The 23,685-nt window shown below is 46.4% G+C and overlaps 2 protein-coding genes and 1 pseudogene across 7 annotated transcripts in view; 1 reads left to right on the top strand and 2 right to left on the bottom strand.

Annotated features, from left to right (window-relative positions):
* Positions 1-471: 471 nt before the first annotated feature.
* Positions 472-23,685, top strand: part of KCNS3 (potassium voltage-gated channel modifier subfamily S member 3) — a 41,526-nt gene continuing 18,312 nt past the window's right edge. The window contains exons 1-2 of one of the 6 annotated variants that reach the window (XM_041757223.1): positions 1,797-1,831; positions 21,093-21,212. The gene's annotated coding sequence lies outside the window, so the exon portion shown is untranslated. Of the gene's footprint in view, positions 729-1,686; positions 1,832-2,112; positions 2,241-2,869; positions 2,934-7,038; positions 7,093-21,092; positions 21,213-23,685 lie in introns of those variants that run through there. The other 5 variants (XM_041757221.1, XM_041757219.1, XM_041757222.1 and 2 more) reach the window with 5 other exon arrangements.
* LOC121491890 (translation initiation factor IF-2-like) lies at positions 634-2,284 on the bottom strand. Its single transcript, XM_041757017.1, has 2 exons — positions 1,702-2,284; positions 634-974 (listed from the first exon to the last, which is right to left on the bottom strand). Exons 1-2 carry the CDS (start codon positions 2,282-2,284, stop codon positions 634-636), a joined length of 924 nt encoding a protein of 307 aa, XP_041612951.1.
* On the bottom strand, positions 9,919-10,455 carry LOC121491889 (annotated as a pseudogene).

Here is a 23,685-nt window from a genome sequence, read left to right as displayed (position 1 = left end):
TGGTGTCTGAGGGAAGACTCTGCTGTGCTTTTGCTTCTCCTCTGCCATTCCTGCTTGCTATTATCCTCTCTTGAAGCTCAGACTCTCTGTACGGTGCAGGTTTCACCCCCTTTAGAAGCCTACCAGACATTGTAAAACACCGCTCCCCTTTCTCTGATTCCTAATGTGGGTTTTGATCAAACAAAAACAATGAGAAAATCCAGACACCACTGGGTCCTTGGATGAGGTCAGACAAAAGTGTCTTTCACCTTTCCCGTGCATCCTTTGCCCCTGTCCCCCCCTCCCCCCCACGTGCCGGCTCAGGGCCTGGAACTTAACTCTGTGTGGTCCTGCTGGGTGCTTGTCTGAGGCCAGCGGGCAGCAGGCGCTGGGTGGGGGTTGGTTGTCCCATTGCGCGCTGTGGGGCGGGAACACCGGGCGCCTACAGCTTGGAGCAGCTGGCTCTGAGGAATTATTGCAAGTCTGCACAACTTAAAAATCTGCAGTTTGGGGGCGGGAGGGGGAGCGCGGGGGTGGGTCCCCGAGCGTCCCATTTCTGCTCCGGGCGGTTCACTGAGTTCCTGCTCACTGCGGAGGGGCCGGCCCGGCCTTCCGGACCCCACGGCGCCCTAGCTGACGCCCCGGGTTCGTTCCTCAGCCTCGGGCCGCGGGCGTCTCCCCCTGACCTCCTCTTCCATCCTCGGAGGGAGACCCGACTCGCCTTCCGCTCGCTGCGTGCGCCTTGCCAGGTAAGTCGAGGAACGGAGCGCGTGAAGCAGGCTCGCGGCACAGTGCACGAGCCTCGGGCCGCGGGGCTGGCGGGTACCAGGCGGGAGCGGGGCTGGTTCCTCCTTCGCACTTTGTTTTAAAACAAGTTGGGGCCCGGGTACTTCCAGGGGAATCCCGGCAAATCTGCAGAGCGTCGCTAGGGCCGCGACTTTTCGGAGCCGCCGGGGGCGGCGGAGGAGCTGGTGGGTGTCCCGCGGCGGCGCGGGCTGCGGCCCGGGGGGGGGGGGGCGCGCAGGGGGCGGGGGGGCCTGCAGGGGGGGCGCGGGGGGGGGGGCCTGCAGGGGGGGGCGCATGGGGGCGCGGGGGGGCCTGCAGGGGGGGCGCAGGGGGGCGCGGGGGGGCCTGCAGGGGGGGCGCAGGGGGGGCCTGCAGGGGGGGGCGCAGGGGGGGGCCTGCAGGGGGGCGCGCAGGGGGGCGCGGGGGGGCCTGCAGGGGGGGCGCAGGGGGGCGGGGGGGTCTGCAGGGGGGCGCAGGGGGGCGGGGGGGCCTGCAGGGGGGGGCGCAGGGGGGGGCCTGCAGGGGGGCGCGCAGGGGGGCGCGGGGGGCCTGCAGGGGGGCGCGGGGGGGCCTGCGGGGGGGCGCAGGGGGGCGCGCTCCTGCTCGCAGCCGGACGGGGCTCGCGGCTGCGGGGCTCGGGGCGCTCGGGGCGGGGGCGGGGGCGGGGGCGGGGTCTGTCCTCCCGTGCGTCCGCCGGAGGCGCGGCGCGGGCCCCGCAACCTGCCAGCGCCGGCGGCGGGGCGCCTGGCCCCGGGCCCGGGGAGCGCAGGCGGGGGGCCGAGGCGCGGCGGCCGGCGGAGCGGGACCAATGGGGCGGCGGCCGAGCAGCCCGCCCCGCCCCGCCCCGCCCCGCCCCTCCCCGCCCCGCCCCGCTCGCCGCTGCCCCGCGCTGCGCTCCCGCCGGGCGGGACGGGCCGACGGACCCGGGCGGGCCACCCGCTGTCCTCGCCGCCGCCGTGGCGGGCGCGGGGCCGCGCGGCGAGGCCGGATCCCTGCGGCGCGGGCGGGCGGGCGGGCGGGCGGGGTCGCCGAGCGGAGCGAGCCCGCGGCGCCGGGACTCCCGCAGGTACCTGCCCGCGTCCCCTCCTCCGCGCGCGCTCCGGAGACTTCTCCGCGCGACCCCGCAACTTTCGCCACGTCCTGCCGCCCCCGCAGCCCCGCGGCCCCGCTCACGGCCCGCGGGGACTGTGCGCTGTCCCCCCCCCCCCCCCCCGGAGCCCGCCGTCGCTGGAGCCCTGCAGATCGCCTGTTGCGCGAGCCGCGGGCGGCGGGACGGCGGCTGGGCCCCTCGGAAGGCCTCGGGGGGCCTGGGCCCCGCTGTTGCGCGTGGGGTGGGGAGCGGCGGGTGCAGGGAGCCCGCCGGCGGAGGACGGCGAGCCGGGGAGGCGGCACCCCGCCTCGGGCATCCCTGGGCGTTTCCTGCGCCGGGAAGCCTTTCCTTCTCCTCCTCGAGAGGAGGCGCTTTCCCGGCGAATGTAAGTGCTTCCCGGGCCGCCTGCTCCGCCTTCTTGCCCGTCATCCCCCCCCTTTGCCCTGCCCGGTGCCAGGCGCCCCGCGACAGTCGCAGAGCGGAGCGCACGCGGGCCCCGAGCTGGTGCAGCGCTGCCCACGGACTGCGGGGCGCTCGGGGCGGGAGCGGGGCGGGAGCGGCGCGGGGCTTGCAGGGCCGCTGTGAGCCGGCGGGCTCCGCGCGTTTGCATCCGCGGTGGTGGGGGCGGGGGCCGGGGACGTCCCTCCCCGCGCCCCTCGGGGTGCCTGCCGGACCTCCCGAGGTGAAGCGGCCGGCGGGCGAGCCAGACCTTCCTGCAGGGGCCGCGGCGAGCCGGGCCGGCGCCTTTCGCATTGCAGGGCTCGGTCGCCCCCCATCCCTCCTGCGCTCCGTCTTTCCCCGTGTCTTTTGGGAAAGGAGCACCGTTTGCGTCCTTGGTTGTCACCCACCTCTCGGCTGGGGAGACTGGGCCGGTGGTGTAACTCGGGCGGCCCCGCGGCAGGGGTGGAGGACAGCAAAGAACCACCTCCTCCCGCCCGAGTAACCCGGGGGCTCGGGGTTGATGCCCGAGCGCGAGCGGGTGGAGCGGGGTGGTGCGTGGTCTTCGCACACAGCGGACCTGCGGCTCGTCCCGCTCTTGGACCTTTCACTCCATCCTACCCTCCGAAGAGTGGGGCAGGTGAGGAAAGCCAGATCAGAAACCTTCCCCTCCCTTTTCCATTCATTTGTTTAAGTGATTTGCATAACCATTTGCTTAGAACTGTATATATCCCCCCCACCCCCGCCCCTTAGACTCCTTGCAAATACCTGCCCAGGTAAACAGGAAGCTAGCATTTTCCTGAGCACCTGCCCCACGGAGTTCAGGCTGAACGAGGGTGGAGTTGATTTTGTGGTTGAACTTGGTGTAATAGTTAGGTTACATTCCTCACCTGGGTTGCAAACTCCGTGGGGACGTGGATCCAGGCAGTTTGCATTTACCACCCGTTCCTCTGGGGCTGGGCCCCGGGCTCTGCTCCGGGGAATACACAGTACAAAATGCAGTTTCTGCTCCCCGTCTAGTCCTGTCCTTCTTTTTCATTTTTTTTCCCCCACCAGATTCCATCTGTTCTAATATTAAATTTGTCTTTTCACAACTGGGGATTGTCAGTATTGGGATAGGGAGAAGGTGATACGGAAATGCTTTAGAACTCTGAATCCAAAGCATGTCGTGAATATTCTAAGGAGATTTGTGGGTTGTGTTTTAATTCAGTCTTGTGTCTGAGCCATTTTTTTTAACCTGGAAAATCAGCCTGAATAAGCCCATTCATCAATGCGGCAAAGCCAAGCTTTTGCTGCGCAAGTATATGTAAGCAAATAGGGAGTGGAAGCCGTCTTTGCTCTGTTTAGAAATACTAAAATATTAAAAATCCAATGATCAGATACTGGGTTTTGCTAGCAAAGCACCAGCTAAAGATTTTTCCTTTTCCCTTATTATCATTATTATTATTTTTTTTTCTTAAAGAAAGACAGGGAAGAGTGGGACTCCGGACACTTCTTCTGTCTTAAGTCAATCTCACCCTTCACTGTAAATCTTCATGGACTTTGTGTCCCTCTGTTCTACCCAAGTGAGATCTCAGTCTGCCCTGTGTCTGGCATTTGGGATTGGAATGTGTACAGCTTCTAGAGAGCAGGCACTACTAATGTTTTAATAGACAACATTTATTGGCTGCATACCATATGCCAGCTACTCTGCTCGGCACTTTTCCAAGCATTATCTCATTTAATCTACAAAACCACCCCATGAGGGAGTGAGGTTTTCCTTCATCACAGTGTTTCTGGCGGAGCTAGCAGTAGATGGAACCCCTCTAGGTATATTCTGAGTCCCATGGGAGAACAAAAAGGGCAAGGCCGGACTTGGGGTCCCATTGGCAGGCAAGGGTGGCTGTGCAGGGTAGTTGGAGGGACAGTAGAAGTAGGTGTCTTTACTGTCCCCGCTTATCAGGTTTCAGCTTATCTGGACTCTCTGGAGTGCCACTTGTGTGAAATACCCACAAGGAGCTGGGTTCCAGCCCTCATTGCAATCTCTTTATGGCTCCTTGACTTAAGTCACTTTGCTTCTCTGAATCGCAGTCTGTTCAGCTACAAGGATTTACATGGTTCATATTTTTGTTACCCTATACTAGGCACTATACTAAAAGCTCTCAGTGTATTGACTCAGTTCAACCTGAAGACAACCTTTGGAGGTGGGATCTATTACTACCCTATTTTATTTTTAAAAAATTTATTTATTTATTCTTATTGAAGTATAGTTGACATACAATATTCTATTAGTTTCAGATATACAACATAGTGATTTGACAATTCCATACATTACACAGTGCTCACCATGGTACATGTGGCCATTATTACCCTATTTTAGATGAGAAAAAAGAGAAAAACTGGGTGACTTGTGCAAAATCAGGCAGGTTGGACTATGTGAAGCCAGAATTCTATCCCTGGCAGTCTGGCTGCAGACCCATTGTGGGATTCTGCTGACCTTGTTTACCCTTACAGCCCCAACACTGTGCCCTATGCTCAGCAGGACTCAGGCTGGGTTTGTTGAAAAGCAAGTAGTAGAAGTGGCTTGCCATTACCAAGTGACTTTTTGGCTGCTATCTCATCTTTAGAAGGAACCTCGAAAATTGCACTGGAAAAGTATTCTTTTTTGCTTTTGCCAAAAATGTTTTCTTTCCAATATAATTGGGGAAAAGGGAGAAAGATCATAAAGATTATTGTCTAGATAAACAGTATGGCTATTTCCAGAAAAAGTGCTTATTATCAATGAGAAACCCAGGAAGGTCATGGAACACTTTGTACTCTGAGTCAAATCCGTCAAAAACGCCAAGTAACCAACCTACAAGAATTTATTATGTGGGTGCCATGTGCCCAGTACTGCAGGCACCACCAGCAGGCAGATTGTAAGGCGTGTGTTCTCTGAGCCTGAATATACAGTGGACCTGGAGGCTCGAGATTAACGAGCACTAGACAGGTCAATACGAGATGCTAAATATTTGAGTCCTGATAAAAGTCACAAACTGTCACATTTGTACAGCCTACTATAGTCTGCGGAAACTTTCACAGGTAGCCTCATTTCACTCCTAGTAACAGTGCCATAGGCCATGGGCAGGGTGGTGGTTGGAAGCCCATGTTGCAAAGGAATAAGGAATTAGGGCAAAGTGAGCCACTTGACTTTAGCCATGGCAAGGGGTCTTCTGACTCCAAAGCCATCATCATCTGTCTGTCTCACAAGGAAGGTGGTGGATGTGGAGGATCCTCGGAGCTGGCAGTTTGAATTTCATCCTAAAGCTGGCTTTCAGTCACTGCTCTTGGCTAGTCAGGAGGAGCAGGGGAGGAGAAAGTATTTGTCGCTCTTGTTTCATTTTTGCATTTAGGAGTCTGGTATGTGAAACGTGGAGAGAAATTTCAATTATGGTGAATTCAGTAACACTGTTTAGAACATGCAGTCAAATGTAGAACCTGATTTAGAAGAAGCTCCATCCGTGTCCTCCTTTATCATTTTTCTTTCCTCTTTATCATTTTAGGGGCAAGGGGCTCTTGCTCTCTTTGGAATCCTGCAGAGCCTGGCACCATGGTTTGCTTGGAGTAGACACCCTTTAAAATTATCCGTAATTGCCCAAGTGTTGAATGATAAAGGTCTAACATCTGCTTTTAGCTAATAATGTTACAGATAAGCAGTTAATGTTGACAGCAGCTGGCTTCAGTGTGCTTGTTGAGGTCCCCCGTGAATGCAAGCCTCCCGCTCATCATCCTGAGCAGATCAGCTGAGCTCAACTAAGCAGCTAGCAGATGCTTACCAATGTTGACTTAATGAGTAACTTATGTGGTCATATATATAAATGTATATTTATATATATATATATATAAATCTCCTATACATATACAAATATGTACAAGCATTCATTCTATAAGGACTGGAGTACTTACCCGGGGGTACGTACTGTTAGGTGCTGGGGTACTGTGGTGAAGGAAACAGGCATGGAGGAGTAGGTGGTGGATGAGGAGACAGACATTAAACAAAGAAATGCAAACATTAGGTAGTGCCAGTTGCTCTAAAGAACTTCCTGGGGGCAGAGTGCCTTCCTGGGGAGGGCACTCATTTAGGTGCAGGAGATGGGAAGATCTGAGGAAGGCCCTTTTCAATCTGAGGGAGGCACAGGAGTTTATCAAGTGAAAAGTGGGAGGAAGAGAATCCCAGGCTGTGGATGGAGTGTGAGGATTTGAAGGCAAGGATGCACACTGAGCCTCGGAGGGACTTCCAGAGAGTTGGGTGGGGCTGGAGGTGGGGGTCATGGCTGGGAGGAGGCTGGCAAGGAGGGAAAGGGCAGATCATGCTGCACACCCCTCCCCCCTTATTTATTTATTTATTTATTTATTTATTCATTCATTCATGAGAGACACACAGAGAGAGGCAGAGACATAGGCAGAGGGAGAAGCAGGCTCTGCACCGGGGAGCCTGATACAGAACTCGATCCCAGGACCCTGGGATCGCAAGCTGAGCTGAAGGCAAACAACCACCAAGCCACCCATGTGCCCCCATGCTGTACCCTTTATGTCAGCTTAGAGACCTTTTGGTGTATCCTGGGGATGCAGGAAGGATCTCTTGGATTTGTAGGAGGGGAATGTCAGGAGCCAATTTACGTTTCTGCAAGGTGGCCTGTGAAGACAGCAAAGAATAGATCCGGAGAGGCTCAGGCATGGCAGTTGGGAGCCTCCTTAACTGGAACTTTGGAGAGTTGGGACCAGATTGGACTGAGTGGGAACGAACAGGAGCTGAGAAAGTAGAGGCCACACTTGTACAGGTTGGTTCTGGAAGGGATCAGAGTGGGTGCTGGACAAGGGGGTGTGGATATGCCCATCTATGTGCAAGCACCCCTGGCTGAGGTTAGGGAGCTGAGTCCAGCTCCTCAGTGAGTCAACACAGCCACATCTCTGTGCTTGGGGTAATATCTAGCACTTCTAGAAGATAAGACATTTGAATCCTAGCTCTGGTTTTGTCTCTAATTGCTGGAGAAATTTGAGCTTATCTCTTAATCATCTTTGTTTTTGTTCTTATTTTCCTCACAGCCTGTTGATTTTATCATTGAAAAAAGTAGGTAATCTGTCTATGAATATTTTTCTTCAATAGTGTCATTCATATGTGTTAATTCGGATCATTTTTATAAATTGAATTAGGAGAACTATGAGTGGGTATGTGGAACATTTGTGGTGAGTTTCTAAGCATTTGCTCTTTGATGATTACCAATAAGCTGCTTTCGAATTGCCTTAAATGGAGAGACAGCAGCAGCGATAAGCCTGGTGGTGAGGAGATGCTGAGCTCTGCTGAGTTCTGTGGGGGTGAGGCCTGGTGGAGAGCTCTAGGCATGGCTAAGTGTCTCAGTGGAATCCTTCCTTACCGACTCTTCCTCATCACGTAAGACTCTTCCTCTTTATCCATGGATATCTCATAAAAGGATGCAAAAGAGGTACCTCTGGTCTGTCATTTGGGGACACATGTTTGGGAGAATGTGACAGCCTAAAGATCCATAATGAATATGACACATAGCCTAATGGGGCCTTGGAAAAGTGATCCCTTTGTAGCTGTGTGGAATGAGAACGTAGGTAGGACCATAGAACTGGAAGTTACTCCAAAGATCAGTTTTCAGACTTCCTCCTCGCAAATAATTATTGTGGTGAGATAAAAGAATGACAGCAGACTAAAATTTGAGGCTTGAAGATACCTACATTTTTTTAAACTCTCATTCTTTTATGGACTGGGTGTGATTTTCTTAAACTCTGACTGACATGCCAAGGTGAACCTCAAAGCATTTCCTAGGGTTTACTTAAGGTAAAGAATTTCATTGGCCAGAGTGGTAGGTGAACTTGGCAGCCAGACTGTGGTTGGTTGGTTTGGATTGAGAGGAGGTGCCTGGTTCTGGCAAAAAGTGAGGTCAGCACTCTTATCTTTGAGGTCAATAAATCATACCTTCTGGGCAGGGTTTTCTTGTGGGTTTTTAAGATCTCAGTTTTCTAAGAGTGGAACCTTCATGAGGCTGCTTACATCAAACCTCCTCCTCCCCTCCTCTTCTTGGTGATAAGACATCATCTGGCCATGATTTAGCTCCAAGGATGTTTCAGGGTTGAACCTTTTCCTCCTCTAGGCTAAAGGTATAAATGAAAAGTGTCATTGTCCTTTTGTCAGTGTCCTTTTGTCTATCCATCCATCTACTTTTTAAAAATTATTTATTTATTTTAAAGAGAGAGAATGAGAAAGAGAGAGAGAGAGAGAGAGAGAGAGAGAACACAGAGGAAGGGACAGAAGGAGAGAGAATCTCAAGCAGAGCCCCTGCTGAGCGTGGAGACAAGCTTGGGGCTCCATCTCAAGACCCCGAGATCATGACCTGAGCTGTAATTGAGGGTTGGACACTCAACCGTCTGAGCCACCCAGGTGCTCATCTTTGTCAAAGAGTAAAAAGGTATCGGTATCCTTATCTCTTATGATCTCCTTAAACCACAAATGCACAGGGTAAGCTCTCTGGATATGCAAAACTAGGAATCTCATGAAAGTTCATATGATGCCTGAGAACTTCACCTTTTATGTAGTTTCTTCAGACTTCCTGACCTAATTAGAAAGCAGAGGACAGTGTGGTACATCTTTGTGGTGATGTGCACTGAGTTCTCTCCCAGCCACCCCCCACCCCACGACTTAAAATGCGGACACTGCAGTGCATTTTGCCTTCTCATCTAGTGTCCTTTACGTGAGGCTTTGAAGCAAAGAGTACAAGATACAGTTGTGTAATGTGGCCCTAAACTCTAATGGGTTTGCTTTTAGCTGTTTTTGACCAGTCACTCCTGTCATCCACATCATTTAAAAGCACCCAAGCAAGCCCTGTTTTTTCAGATGCTTTTTAAAAAAAATTTTTTTTTTGCAAGCCCTGTTTTACAACCCTTCATTCCTAAGTTAGTGTCAGCAACTCAGAAATAAATCCTACTTTAACGTTATTAGGCACTGGGTTAGGTTTCAAAATGCTTGCAAATGCAGAGGTAAGTCAGAAGGAGTAGGAAGCCAGATGGTTCTTAGTGGAATGCCACGATTGTGTGGTGTAGAAGAGAGGTGCAGTTCCTTCTGCTGAAAGCAGGGCTCTACTCCACACACCATGCACACAGATGCACACCCTACAGGGGAAAGAGTGCTCGCTGCTGGGGTTTGCTCCGTGGATTGCACAGAAGTAGACAAACCATAGAAGTACCAATTAGAAATGGAGTTTCTGTTTGACAAGATGCAAACAGAAGGTAGAAGGATGGTACTGACGGTTGCATATTAGGAAAGCATTTAATACCGCTGGACTGTACCCTTAAAATAGGTAAGATGGTAAATCTTATGTCATGTGTATTTTTATCACAATTAATAAGTTGGAAAAGAGAAATTGAGATTCCTTTGTTTTGGTCTCAGATTCTTCACATGCTTAGGGATTATTGAGAACCCCCTGAAAGCTCCTGTTAATGTGGGTTATATCTATCCATATTTTTTCCGGATACCATTAATTTATTATAAAAGAGAGACAGAAGTTATGTACATGATGAAAGATTTCATAACTTCAATTGTGAAAGGGCAGCTTCAGGTGATACCATTACAATAATAATGTATTTCAGTCTATACACTTTCTGAGAATGTCACAATCTCTAAATAAGCAGTAATCCTTGTCATCTAGAACTACTTTGGTACCTCCATATTCTGGGAGAAGAATTTTATTTCCAACTTTCATGCTAACTGGTTGAATCTCTCCACACTTTCCTTTAGAGCCCAAACCAATAGCTACTACTGTTGCTTATAATATTTTTCCTTGAGATTTTTCTGGAAGCCTAATGTCTCCTTTGGTTACAGTTTTGGCTATACTCCTTTCAACTAAAACTTGGTCAAAGAGGGGAAGGGGGCGCCTAGGTGGCTCAGTTGGTTAAGTATCTGCCTTTGGCTCTGGTCATGTTGCCAGGGTTCTGGGATCAAGCCCTGTGGTGGGCTCTTTGTTTAGGGAGGAGCCTGCTTTTCCCTCTCTGCACCCCTCAACCCTGCCATGTTCTCTCTCTCTCTCTCAAATAAATGGATAAAATCTTAAAAAAAAGAGGGGAAGAAACTTTCTAAATGCCTGTCCTGCTATGACTCTGGTTGCTACAGTGTATACTCTCATCTATCAATTATATATTAGAAATTAAAATTAGTTACATTTTAGAGTGCCTGGCTGGCTCACTTGGGTAGAGCATGCAACTCTTGATCTTGGGGTTGTAAATTGTAATATTCACCATGTTGGGTGTAAAGATTACTTTAAAAAATCTTAAAATAGGCAAATTTTGAAGTATTACTAATTCATTTAAAATAACAATAACCAGGCAGCCCAGGTGGCTCAGCCATGTAGTGCTGCCGTCAGCCTGGGGCCTGATCCTGGATCCCTGGGATGGAATCCCAGGTCGGGCTCCCTGCATGGAGCCTGCTTCTCTCTCTGCCTGTGTCTCTGCCTCTCTCTCTCTCTGTGTGTGTGTGTGTGTCTCATGAATAAATAAATAAAATCTTTAAAAAAATAACAATAACCTCATTACATGTTAACATAAATGGCATATTTTTATGAAATATATCTTTTTTCAAAACAAGAACAATGCAAGAGTGGCAGTGTTTTACATTTTTACAAATGTATTTATCCTCTGGTTTAATGGAAAGCAGTGGGATTCTTGGATCTGCTTCTTTGTTTAGTCTATAATCCCACAAGTCATAAACTTGCTGGAAAACTCTATGGGACACTTGTGAGAGAATGAATGAAAGTAAACAGGAAAATCACATCTTAGTTGATTATGAAAGCAGTTTTGATCTTACGGACTCTTTAAAGGGTCTTAAGAATCCCAGGGGTCTCCTGACCACATTTTGAGAGCTACTGATATAGAATAAATCTGCAGCCAAATTAATTTTTTGTTATGTTCTACAGTTTTTAGCTCTGTTCATCAGATGTTATCCGAACTTGAACTTTAGCAATTCAATGTGTTGCTTATCTGTGATTCAAATGCAAGACCTAGGTGGCTCCTGAAAATAAAGTAAAAGTACCATAATTCTTTCCCTGAGTTTGTATAACAAACAACAAAAAAACTCTTTGCACCATTCCATTGTTAACTTTTTTGGAAGCTACCAGATTAGTCTAGGATTTTGATTAAATCTCAAATTCAAAGGATTTTGAATTTCCTTTGCTAACCTGACTTGAGTACGAAGCTCAAGACATGGAAAATTTTGAGTGTGAAAATCAGGTAAAGAAAGCCACGCTTTCCTCCAGGATACACAAAGTTTCCTTTTTTTCAAGTGTGCATTCCTGTTTACTGAGGAGTCTGTCCTGAGGTGGTGCCCAGAGCTATCTCCTGGGTCTTGGCCTTGAGTTGCCCTCTCAGGAGGATACCTCGCTCTTCAGAGAACCTCCCTGTCTTCCCTCCAGCTCTGTCCCCCCTCCTCCCTCCTTGTGTGGAAAACTTGGAAACCCTGTGAGGAGGATGCACTTAGGAAATGAATTGGAAAAAAGAGAGATGTGAGATTTAATGTTAATAAGTCAAATTGAAAGCTTTATGGATCACATTGTCTGGGGAGTCTCATTATTTTATAATTTTTTTTTCATGTTGATGAAGTATGCGGTTAGTCACAGCAGATAGTTCTGCGGAAAGTGTTAAGGAAAAAAAAATCCTCCCAGAGTGGCTTCTAGGAGCTGGATGTGGATGTTTGTGAAGCATAAAAACATTTTTTCTACCTCTCAAATAATGGATTAGATGCTGTATGATCATATTTATTTGATTATATCTTTTAAATTCTAAATGAAACTTTTTTTTTTTCACCCCATGAAATAGCCACTGTGGCAACTTGCTAGAGCAGTAGACACTTGGCTCCCTGAGTTCCTTCTGAACATACTGAGGATTTATGGTTTGGCAAAAGCACTCTGTTACTTCTAGTAGCAATAAGCGCTTTTCTACAATTCTTTGGAAATGTCATAATGTGTCGGACGCTCCCACTGGGTACAGAGAAGCAATAGCTCAGCAAGGCATCCTCATCCCCGTGTCTTGGAGGCCTCAGGAAGGCCTGTATGATGTAAAGGCAACTCCCAAGCAGCCTCCTTTGCTCCATTTTGAGCAGGAAAATCCTTGTCTTTTACCCTTAAGTAGATCATTCATTTAGTGATACGTGCACCCAAATCTCCCACTTGTCTGCTGTGTATCAGACACTGATAACCACTGTGTCTTGGTGAGGTTGCTAAGAAATTGGGACTGGCGGTGCCTGGATGGGCTCAGTTGGTTGAGTGTCAGACTCTTGATTTCAACTCTGGTCATGATCTCTGGGTCATGAGATGGAGCTCTGTGTCGGGATCATGCTGGATGTGGAGCCTCCTGAAGACTCCCTCTTTCCCTCTTCCTCTGCCCCTCTTCCCCTGAAGAAAAAAAAGGAGAAGAAGAAAAGAAATTGGGTTCTGGAAGCATCAAGAGGATGTGACTATTTTTTTTCCTATTTAGCATCTGGTGTGTGTGTGTGTGTGTGTGTGTGTGTGTGTGTACGCACATGTGCTCACGTGTGGTACATCAAAGGGAAGTGTCCTGAAAGAGGTGATATCTGAACTGATTTCTTGTAGACAAAGGGATTAACTGGAAAAGAAGGGAACAGAAGGAAGAGCGTCAAGGAGATTTGGGGAGGAGAGTGCATTGTGAGGTTGAAGATGGTGAATAATTTGTTGGGACTGAGGCAGAGGGGTTTGAAGTAGACTGGTGCATCAGAGGCCAGAGGGGCAGACAGGATGTTCTTGCTTGACATCTGAGGAGGAGTCTGGACTCTCTCCTCAGGATGCTGGGAGCTCTTAAAGGTGTATGCAGGGCAATGACACATCCTGACTTGGAATTCAGAAAAGTCCCTCTGGCCTGTGGAGAGGAAAGGGAATTAGAAGTGGGGCAAGACCATGCTATTGACTTGTCTACTAGTGCAATTTTGGGGGTATAAAAAGGGGGTCTCTGTCACCCAGTCGTTAACTTGGTCTGTTTCTTGATACCCGAAATTCCTCAGGCTTCTACATTCTCTTTGTGTTATATTTTAAGTTCAAGAATGGAGAACTCGCTGGGAAAGGTGAAGGGTGTTTTTGGCCACATGTTGGTTTGCTATTCCTGAAACCCCTTAATTACCTTTGGATAATTATCCCTCCCCATTTGAACATTATCTTGATGGGACGACAAACACTAAGGATGTGCCCATAGGTTCCTTCTGCCAGCTGCTTCTGGTTCCCTGCCCTGGTAAGAGCCATTGGTGGGCAGGTGGTGTAGGCTCAGCCTATCACATGCTCTGTCCATTGAGTGACTCAAGGTTGGAAGAGGCCTGGAGTTGCTCCTTGCCCAGACCTCTTCTGTGAGTAGTTTCTCTTTGACCCTGAGAGCTGCAAGTTGCCTTCTGACAAAAATTGCATTTGTTTAGTTAGCCGACACCAGCATCTCTCGCTTGTATCCCAAGAACCCCCCAAGATGTGGGAATATCCAAAGGCCTTATCTCACAGCAGAGTCTAAAGACTAATCTTGTAGCCCTTTCCGCTGGTTTTCAAAGGGGTGTGTATGTGTGTGTGTGTGTGTGTGTGTGTGTGGTGGGGGGTGGTGTTGAATGCAAGGATGTCATTTGCTAAAATGGAGCAAAGAATGGACTGAAAGGGACACAGTTCACTAAGGCCCTGCAGATGAGCTTGGCTGGCTCCTCCTGTGTTGCTGCCTGTGGTACCTCTGAGGTGTGTCTACCTGGTGGGGTCAACGCACACTTCTGTAGCACTTGTATTGTGTGCTGGGCACTGTTCTAAATGTGGCCTACATGGTAGCTCATTGCATTCTCACAACAATCTGAGATAAGTATTATCATTTTATCTTAAATTATATATTTGTTCTATCTATACCATATCTATCTTCCTCCCTCCCTCCCTCCCTCCCTCCCTCCCTCCCTCCCTATCTACCTATCTTTCTATCGACAGATGAGAAAACATCTGAGAGATTTTGATAATTTACCCAAGTCATACAACTAGAAGGTAGCAGAACTGAGATTTGAATCCTGGCCGGCCAGGTACAGAATCTGCTCTTATCCAAGAATTTGAACCTTGACTCCACCACTTACTGTGAGAAAACTATTTAATGTCTCTGGCCTCAGTTGCTTGATCTGCCGAGTGGAGATAGTAATAGCATCTGCCTTAAGGTAGATAAAATAAGGTATTTAAAGCAGTGCCTGGTACAAAGTAAGCACTATAGGAGGCTTGCTAGAGATTATTTTGTAATGGATGCTCTAAAGAAGGCTGAGTGTACATCTTTCTAGAGGTAAGCATAGAAATAATTGTGACTCTTCTATTGGTCACTTGTACCTACAAGGCCTTTCTAGATATTTTGAAGCTCTTCATGGCAAGAGCATAAGTTGATGACAATTCATATGTATCATCCCACACTCATTTAGGGAGCTAGGACAGAAGTAAAAGTTGTTTTAAGGACACGAGCCTAGTGTGTAAAAACAGACAGCAAAGCAGCACCATGAAGAGCAGAATGTGAGCAGCTTCCCCAACATGAGCCTCATCCAGAAAGCTGAGCTTGGGCTCTGAGCTTGCTGTTTCCCCTGCATGCTAAGCCATTCTGAACCTCATAAATACCTGCCTCTCTGGGTTGATCTGTGAATTAACAAAGTTCATCCAGCCATTCATTATTTTTTGCTGGGCATTAAGGATATAAAGATTAAGAAAACGTAGGCCCTCCCTTTGTGGGGCTCACAGTGCAGTGGTGGAGGCTTCCAGGAAATTGTTCTACTGCATTTCAGCAGGTTAAATACTTGGTAAAGGCAGGCAATGGTGGATGGGGATGGGGGCCTGGATTTGGGGTCGGGAGAGGTCTGGGGTCAGGGCTTGGTTCTAGAGACTGTGATAGAGAATATGAATGTCAAAAGGCATTCTGAGCAGACAAATGAGTGAGAAGTTGAGGATACTTTGGGGGAATTTCAGGTAATTCCTTATCATTCTAGAGTTTGAGTTGTGTTGTGGAATGTAAGGATAATGGATAAGGAATCATAATAATGATAGTTAACATTTGAGCATTTGCTATGGACTAAGCACACAGGGCTTATCTTATTTTTAATCTTCATGACTGCTCTATGTAATCTGTGACATTTAGTATTCATGTTTTACAAATGAAAAAAATCATTCTGACTGGTGTGAAGTGGTATCTCGTTGTGGTTTTGATTTGTATTTCCCTGATGCCAGGTGATGTGGAGCATTTTTCATTTGTCTGTTGGCCATTTGTATGACTTCTTTGTTCATATCTTCTGCCCATTTCTTGATTGAATTATTTGTTCTTTGAGTATTGAGTTTGATAAGTTCTTTATAGATTTTGGATACTAGCCTTTTATCTGATAAGAAATTTGCAAATATTTTTTACCATTCCATAGGTTGCCTTTTAATTTTCTTGACTATTTTCTTTGTTGTGCAGAAGCTTTTTATCTTAATGAAGTCCCAACCCAGCAATTCTACTAAGTATTTACCTCAAAGATACAAATGTAGTGATCTGTACAGGGAACCTGCACCCCAATGCTCATAGCAGCAATGTCCACAATAGCCAAACTGTGGAAAGAGCCCAGATGTCCATTGAAAAAAATATATCTATATATGTCTCACATCTTTATAAATGGATAAAGATTTTATATATACATATATATGTATACACACATATACATATATATAAAATGGAATACCACTCAGCCATCAAAAGGATGGATTCTTACCATTTACATCGATGTGGATGGAACTGGAGGGTATTATGCCGAATGAAGTAAGTCAATGAGAGAAAGACAGTTACCATATGGTTTCATGCATATGTGGAATATAGGAAACAACACAGAGGATCATGGAGAAGGGAGGGAAAACTGAATGGGAAGTCAATAGAGAGGGAGAGAAAACATGAAAGACTCTTAACTGTAGGAAACAAACTAATGGTTGCTGGAGGGAAAATGGGTAGGGGGATGGGGTAACTGGGCATTAAGGAGGGCATGTGATGTGATGAGCACTGGGTGTCATACAAAACTGATAAATTGTTGAACACTATGTCTAAGACTAATGATGTACTATATATTGGCTAATTGAATTTAAATAAAATAAATCACTAAAAAGTTTATAATGAAAACAAACAAAAACCCCCAAGGCTCAGAGAACTCAAGTAATTGACCAAGGTCACACAGCTAGTGGGTGGTGAAGCTGGGTTTCAGACTCAAGCAGTCTGGGTCCAGAGTTCATTCTGAAGGGCAAGGGAGCTAGCTAGCTATCAGGGGACTTGAAGCTTGCACATTTTAGAAGGTGCTTGAATATGGCATGGGGAATGACTCTGAAGGTAGGGGATGGGTTAGATCCAGGGCAGGGAAGACGATTAGAAGTGGATTATAATCATGGTAAAATACAGAGTGTCTGAATTAAAGCAGAGGCAGGAAGGATAAGGAAAGGAAAGGAATTTGAGAAATGTTTGGGAATAGAGGATGAAGGGAAAGTGTGGACACATTTATTTTAAGGTCCCACTGGGACATTCAAATGGACATGTCCAGTAGGCAGTTATAGGAGTCTGAAATGGAGGGAGGCAATCCGGGCAGGAGATACATATCCAGGCTCTAGAGTTCAATGAAATTCCCGGATAGAGGAGCGGAGGGACAGGAGAAATCCATGGGGTTACATCCACACACATTTGAGGCCTGAAGATTATACCCAGGCTACAGATTTGTTTGATTTGGCTCACAGTAGTAAAATATTAAAACCAATAATTGCCAACATTTAGAAAATTGGGAAAAAGTGCACATAAAAATAAGATTTGTGGGTGTTCTTGAGAAGTTGGGCAATGCAACCACTTGATGTGCACAGATAAGGGACAGAAGTCCCCTTTTGGCAGGGCCGGTGCTCTCCAGCTTGTCACAGCAGCCAGATTTCCTCTTTTATTCATTTTGGGCCTCTGCATGGCCTCTGGATATTTTGTGATCCCAGATTTAAGGTATCAGAACACGAAGCAGAGTTTCACCGGAAACCAAGAGTGAGTAGTCAGATGGGTGGCATCAGTGACCCCCAGGGGTTGGGGGCTGGGCAGTGACAAATCCTTGGGCTGGTAAGTCACGCACGGATGAGAGGTGTGCTTAGTGAAAACACTTAGTAGAGTGTTAGGGCAAGAGTTGCACAAGAAGAAGGAAGGGGGAGTGTAAAAAATGATTTTAAGAAGCTGTGTTGCAAAGAGCAGTTGGGGTTGGGAGAGTTTGTTTTGTTACTTTTTAATGTGTGAATGACTTGATCATTTCTATATAAGGATGTATGTGATATGAAAGAGTACTTTCTTTGTCCTCAACTCATGTTTTATAGCAATGAGGAATCCAGTCTTACTTAGGTTGTTTTTATTAAAACAGAGTGCTCCAGGGTACAGAACGGAATGAGGCTCCTTGTATGTGTATGAAGGCAGCCCTGCCAAGTTCAGATCTTCCCAATGTTAAGTGCATTTTTGCTAGTTTGAGCAACAGTGCCTTAAAACAGGCAATTGTGTATTTTCACAAAAGCAGGTTAGGTTGAGCCGTGCCTGTGTGGTGACTTATTACCTGCATTTATTTACTCATGTGATTGTTTACTGTCCGTTTCTTTTACTGTTTGCCAGGTGGAATCTGTGTGATGATCTTATCAACTGGCATCACTTCTGTCTCAAGCTGGGTTAGTGGGCCTTTAACTGGATGTACATGACATACCAATTTTCCCATTTGCTTTTTTGTATTTGTTGATCCAATAATATATATTGTGTGTGTGTGTGTGTGTGTGTGTGTGTGTGTGTGTGTGTGTGTGAGAGAGAGAGAACTCATCTATCTTATCTTTGATGAAAATTCTTTTTATTAAGGAAAAAAATGCATCTCTCTCTGCAGTAGCTGATGACTAAACTACCTTTCTTCTCTGGTGGCCACAATTTTACAAGTACGTTTGCCGTGATTTTTCTTTTCTCCCAGGAATACAATGGGAAGGGGAGACTTTAAAATTTGACATGGAGGGCAGCCCCCGGGTGGCTCAGGGGTTTAGCGCCACCTTCAGCCCAGGGTGTGATCCTGGAGACTTGGGATCAAGTTCCAAATCAGGCTCCCTGCATGGAGCCTGCATCTCCCTCTGCCTGTGTCTCTGTCTCTCTCTCTGTGTCTTTCATGAATAAATAAATAAAATCTTAAAAAAAAAAATTCGACATGGAGTGGAAGCAGCCAGCAGCCAAGCTATATGACAAATGTTACGTAATGAATTCAACAAATAATTTTGAACCTACTGTGTGTCAGACGAGGTTGTAGGCACTTGGGATATGGTGGTGTTTCAGGCAGATAAAAATTCCTAATTTCATGGAGCTCATATCTGAGTGAGGAAATAAATAATAAATATGATAAAGAAATAAAGTACATGTCTGTAAGTATATTTTGGGGAGTGATAAATGCTAAGGAGAAAAAATAAAGCAGGGAGTGGGGGATATTTTGGATAAGGTAACCAGGAAGAGCCTCATTTGGAAGATATCTTTTGAGTCCAGGCCTGCAGAGAGCAAGGAAGCAAGCCATACAGTCTCCTATGGATAGAGTATTTCAGGCACAGAGATTAGCCAGTGCAAAGGCCCTGAGGCAGGAATGATTAAGAAATAGCATGGATAACACTATGCCAGATGGGAATGAAAGAAAGGAGAAGGAGATGAAATCAGATAAGTGGAATGGGAGGAGGGGAGCTTTTGCCTTGAGTAAGATGGAAGCCACTGAAGAGTTGAACATAGGAGTGACATGATGTGACTTACATTTTAATAGGATCTCTAGCTAATGGATTCTTTTTGTTTGTTATTACATTTTTTTAAAATTTAAATTCAATTTGTAACATATAGTATAACACCCAATGCTCATCCCATCAAATGCCTTCCTCAGTGCCTGTCACCCAGTTACCCCATCCTCCCACCCACCTCCCCTTCCACAACCCTTTGTTTCCAGAGTTAGGAGTCTCTCATGGTATATCTTCCTCTCTAATTTTTCCCACTCAGTTCCCCTCCTTTCCCTTCTAGTCCCTTTCACTATTTCTTATATTCCACATATGAGTGAGACCATATGATCATTGTCTTTCTCCGATTGACTTATTTCACTCAGCATAATATCCTCTAATTCCATCCATGTTGAAGCAAATGGTGGGTATTTCATCCTTTCTGGTGGCTGAGTAATATTCCATTGTATATGTAGACCACATCTTCTTTATCTGTCCATCTGTCAAAGGACATCGTGGCTTATTCCTCAGTTTGGCTGTTGTGGACATTGCTGCCGTGAACATTGGGGTGCAGGTGTCCCAGCATTCCACTACGTCAGTATCTTTGGGGTAAATACCCAGTAGTGCAATAACGGGGTCTTAGGGTGCCTCTATTTTTAACTTCTCAAGCAACCTTCACAGCCACTATGGAAGTGAAGTTTCCTTAAGAAGTTAAAAATAGAGCTACCCTATGACCTAGCTAATGGATTCTTAATTTTTTTGTGCCATGGACCCCTTTGGCAGTCTGGGGGAGCCTATGAACCACTTTTTAGAATAGCATTTTTAAATACAAGTAACAAGAGCCACAGAATATAAAGAAATCCAAGTATATGGAAATATGTATATCTCAAAATATTTAAACCTACGTATGATTTAGTGATATATGTACTTCTTTATCAGCTCCTGAAGGGTGATCTAGCAGTAAGTCTGTAACTACTATGATTTTAAAGAAACAGTGAACTTCTGTGATTATTTTCTGAGACCTAGAACAACTGTGCTATAATATAAAATTATCTGGAACTTCTAATGGACTGAAGTCAGTGGTACTGCTCTTACTGCCCTGGGGCACTGCTCGCATTTTTACTGGGAGGAATTACTGAATTTCAGTTAGAGATTAGTGAAAATCAAGATTTTTCCCCCCACCCCGCATTTAAATTTAAGGACCTCCTGAGTTCTCTCTACTGACCACTGCTTTCCTGCTCTGGCTGGTTAGGTGGAAGTGCAAGAGAGAAGTGGGGTAAATTCATGTGATAGATGTTGCCCATGTTTCTGGTCTTGCCATTGTCGTAGGTCACTGCCATTCCTTGTGGGTTTGCTGTACCCAACATCAGCCTCTAGTTTTCTAGATGTTCTAGAAACAGCGATAACTCTGAGAGTTGTTTTTTTTTTTTTTTTTTTTAAGTCTCTCTGACTGGTTCCTTGTAGCTACGTAGTTCCAGAGACCTGAATTATGGTTCCCGTTTCAGCAGATTCTCTGCTGGGCCACCTGCAATCCGATCTTTCGTAAAGCTATCACTGACTCACCTTGGTTATATTCCTGGCTCACAAAGGTGTGGATAGTACAGATGTAGAGAGTTCTTTATACTCTACATGAACACCTGGAGGTCATAGGGCTCCATTAGCCAGACTCAACTATTTTCTGCTCTCTGTACATACCACCAGCTTTCTAGTCTGCAGGGCTTTGCATGTGTTCCTTCCTCTTCTTGCAGAACCACCTTCTCACTCTTACCTGTCTTCTTTCCTTGTTCATGTCTGACCTGGCCCTCCAGCCTCAGCTCAAATCCCACCTGTTCCTATAGTTGTCCATCCTTCCCAATCCCGGAGGGACCCCTTACCTCCTCTGAACTTCCATGGCACGTCTTGGTACCTCTCCTCAGGGTATCTGACATCTTCTGCTTGTACTGCCGTTATTTATTTACCTACATGCCTTCCCATGACCCTTCTAAGTACCTGTAAGCATTGAGGGCAGGAGCCATGTTATCTTTTCTTTGCCATAGTTCCCAGGACAGTGCCTGCCACAGAGCAGCCATGAATGAGCCACAGAAGCTTATGATTCTGCAGATGACAAAGGAGCCCGTCCCGTCGGTGGAGGATCCCATCTCACCCAAATCTGTAGGGTGAGATCACCTTAGCATCTATCCTGCTCCCCCTTCCCCTCCATGGGTACTGACCAAGGCTACTTTTGATCTTTTATTTTTTTCCAAAAAATAAAAGACTATTCCAGACGTGTTTTGGAATCCTTGCAAAGAAAGTCACACAATGTTGAGAGGCACAGAGCAGGAAGCAAAAACCACCCCAAATTCCAGCAGCCCGAGAGAATGCATTTAACATTGTAGCATATCCTTAGAGATTTTTCCCCCCCACTTTGTAAAGTTAGACCTTTTTAATAAAGATCAGATCAGGCCGTATATTGTACTATAATTATTTTCTCTTTTCACTTAGCATATCGTGATGATCTTTTCATGAATCTCTAGGTCGTAGAGCGTTGTGGTTAAGAGAATGGCTTTAGAGCTTTATTGTTTAAATTCCAACTCTGAGACCACCACTTAATAGCTGTTGACCCTGGAGAGCTAGTTAATTTCTCTGTTTACTAATTCCTCCATCTGTACAGTGAATCCAGTAAAAATACTACTTGTTCGAGTGCTGGGAGGGTTAGGTGCGTTCAGATATGCAAATGCCCAGGGGTATTGAAACATCTGATTCAGGATACGGGAGCTCTTACTATAGTTCTTACTATGAGTATTTCAGTTTTTAATGACCACAGAATATCCCATTAGATGCCTACCTCCTGACATATTTCCCCACTGATGGACATTTAGATTGCCTTTGACTTTTTATATAACTACTGATGCGGTGAACATCCTTGGATACCCATCCTTGCACACTTGTCTAATTCATCCCCTCGGGATACATTCTCAAGTGTGAAACCATGATTTTGTAATACACATCTCTACAGTATCTTCCAGAAGGTTTCCCTTTGCCTGTTTCCATCTCTGTTACCATGGCATGATATGTTTTTTCTCCTCTGTTCCATAAAACTGCTTGCTTTCAGGTACTCTTTTCATCATGGGGTTAGTGCAGATGCTTGATGCATCAGCCACGGGCCAGATGACACAGGATCTATAGCCCCTCGGTGGGCTGGTTTCCTGTCTGTTTGCTAGCTGTAGCCTGAGCCCCTGCTTCCAGCCAGATCTACTGCAGGGGGTTCCTGCAAGGGGGAGGGAACTAGGGCAGTTCCTTTCTGGGGCTGGTGGAACAGTGACAGCCCTATGGGGCACTCCCATCTTTGGGACCCCCATCAGCACCTGGGGATGACTGTGCTGAGGTCAGTGGCTGCGGTGTTTCGCTTTCTCGGGGCTCTTCTTCACTTTCCTCTCTGAAGATTGCCTTTGGAGGTGACTCAGTGACTCAGCAGCAGCCTGCTGTCTCCCTCTGTTCCCCAGGGAGGGTTGTCTAGGAACACAGAACCCAAGGAAAGGAAAGTGGTGTTTAGTTACCCGAGAAATCAAGCCTTAGGGATTTCTGGAGATGGTATTACATTTATTCATTCTGGATGGCCAAGAGAAATATAATTTATATTAACTTTTGAAATATAATTTAGGGGCTTTGCTTTGGGAGGTGCTCACTGGTTTCTTCCCCGAAGACCAGAACTTCTATAAATTTATTTTTAATCCCTGAATATATTAGACCCTGAGAAGTTTTCATTTTCTTCTGTGGACAGAGCAAAATTTTAAAAAAATCATTATTAATTCAAGGATTTCACATATTAATGGATGTCTCAAAATTTTGATAATCTGGAAAAAGGAAGCAATTCAGGGATATTCTTAGAAATCTACTGTCTGAGTCAACTGGGAGGTGTTGTATTATTCTGATTGCTTTGGATTATGGGATTTAAATTTAAGTACAGTCTTTCTGGTACACTAAATCTAATTATGGCAGCCTGAATGTGAGATTTTAATTTTATTTAGGCAAAACCCCAGACTACCACTCTCATTAGTTAATCAAGATAGAAGTAGGGTCAAATTTCACCTTTTGTTATTATTCCTATTATTTCATTACTCTTGGATTTTATTGAAAATTAGTCTGTGATTGATAAAGAATGGCAAGACTACAAAACTGACATATATTTGCATTTTTCCTGGGACATCAGTGAGTTTTCACAAGATTGGAGCTTGTTCAGGGGCAGGTATGGTCAGCAGGAGGACCCCTACATGCAGAGAAGTATAGTAAGACATCTTTCAGACTATATTAGTGCATTGCACGGTGAGTCATTCTGGCACCAAAAATGTTAGCAAATATCAGATAGATTCTCCAAGAAAATCAGTAACCTTTACTCTAGACTCAAATTGCCTGATGCATGCTTTGAGTTTCAACAAAAGCTTAACCTTCCTTTATCTTTCCTCACTTGCAAAGTTTCGCTTGTCTGACACCAGAAATGCCATGACTGAATTCTAGAACAAGTGTCCAGGGGAATATCCCCGGCTCCTGTCAGCAGACAGAGTATTAGTACAATCTCCCATCCTCCAAATGGGTATCTGAGGTCTTTTTACTCTACTTCAGAGCAGTGGTTCACAACTGGGGATGGTTTTA

The sequence above is a fragment of the Vulpes lagopus genome, chromosome 5 (genome assembly GCF_018345385.1).
Source record: "Vulpes lagopus strain Blue_001 chromosome 5, ASM1834538v1, whole genome shotgun sequence".
Taxonomy (NCBI): Eukaryota; Metazoa; Chordata; class Mammalia; order Carnivora; family Canidae; genus Vulpes; species Vulpes lagopus.
This window is presented reverse-complemented; position numbering and strand designations above follow the sequence as displayed.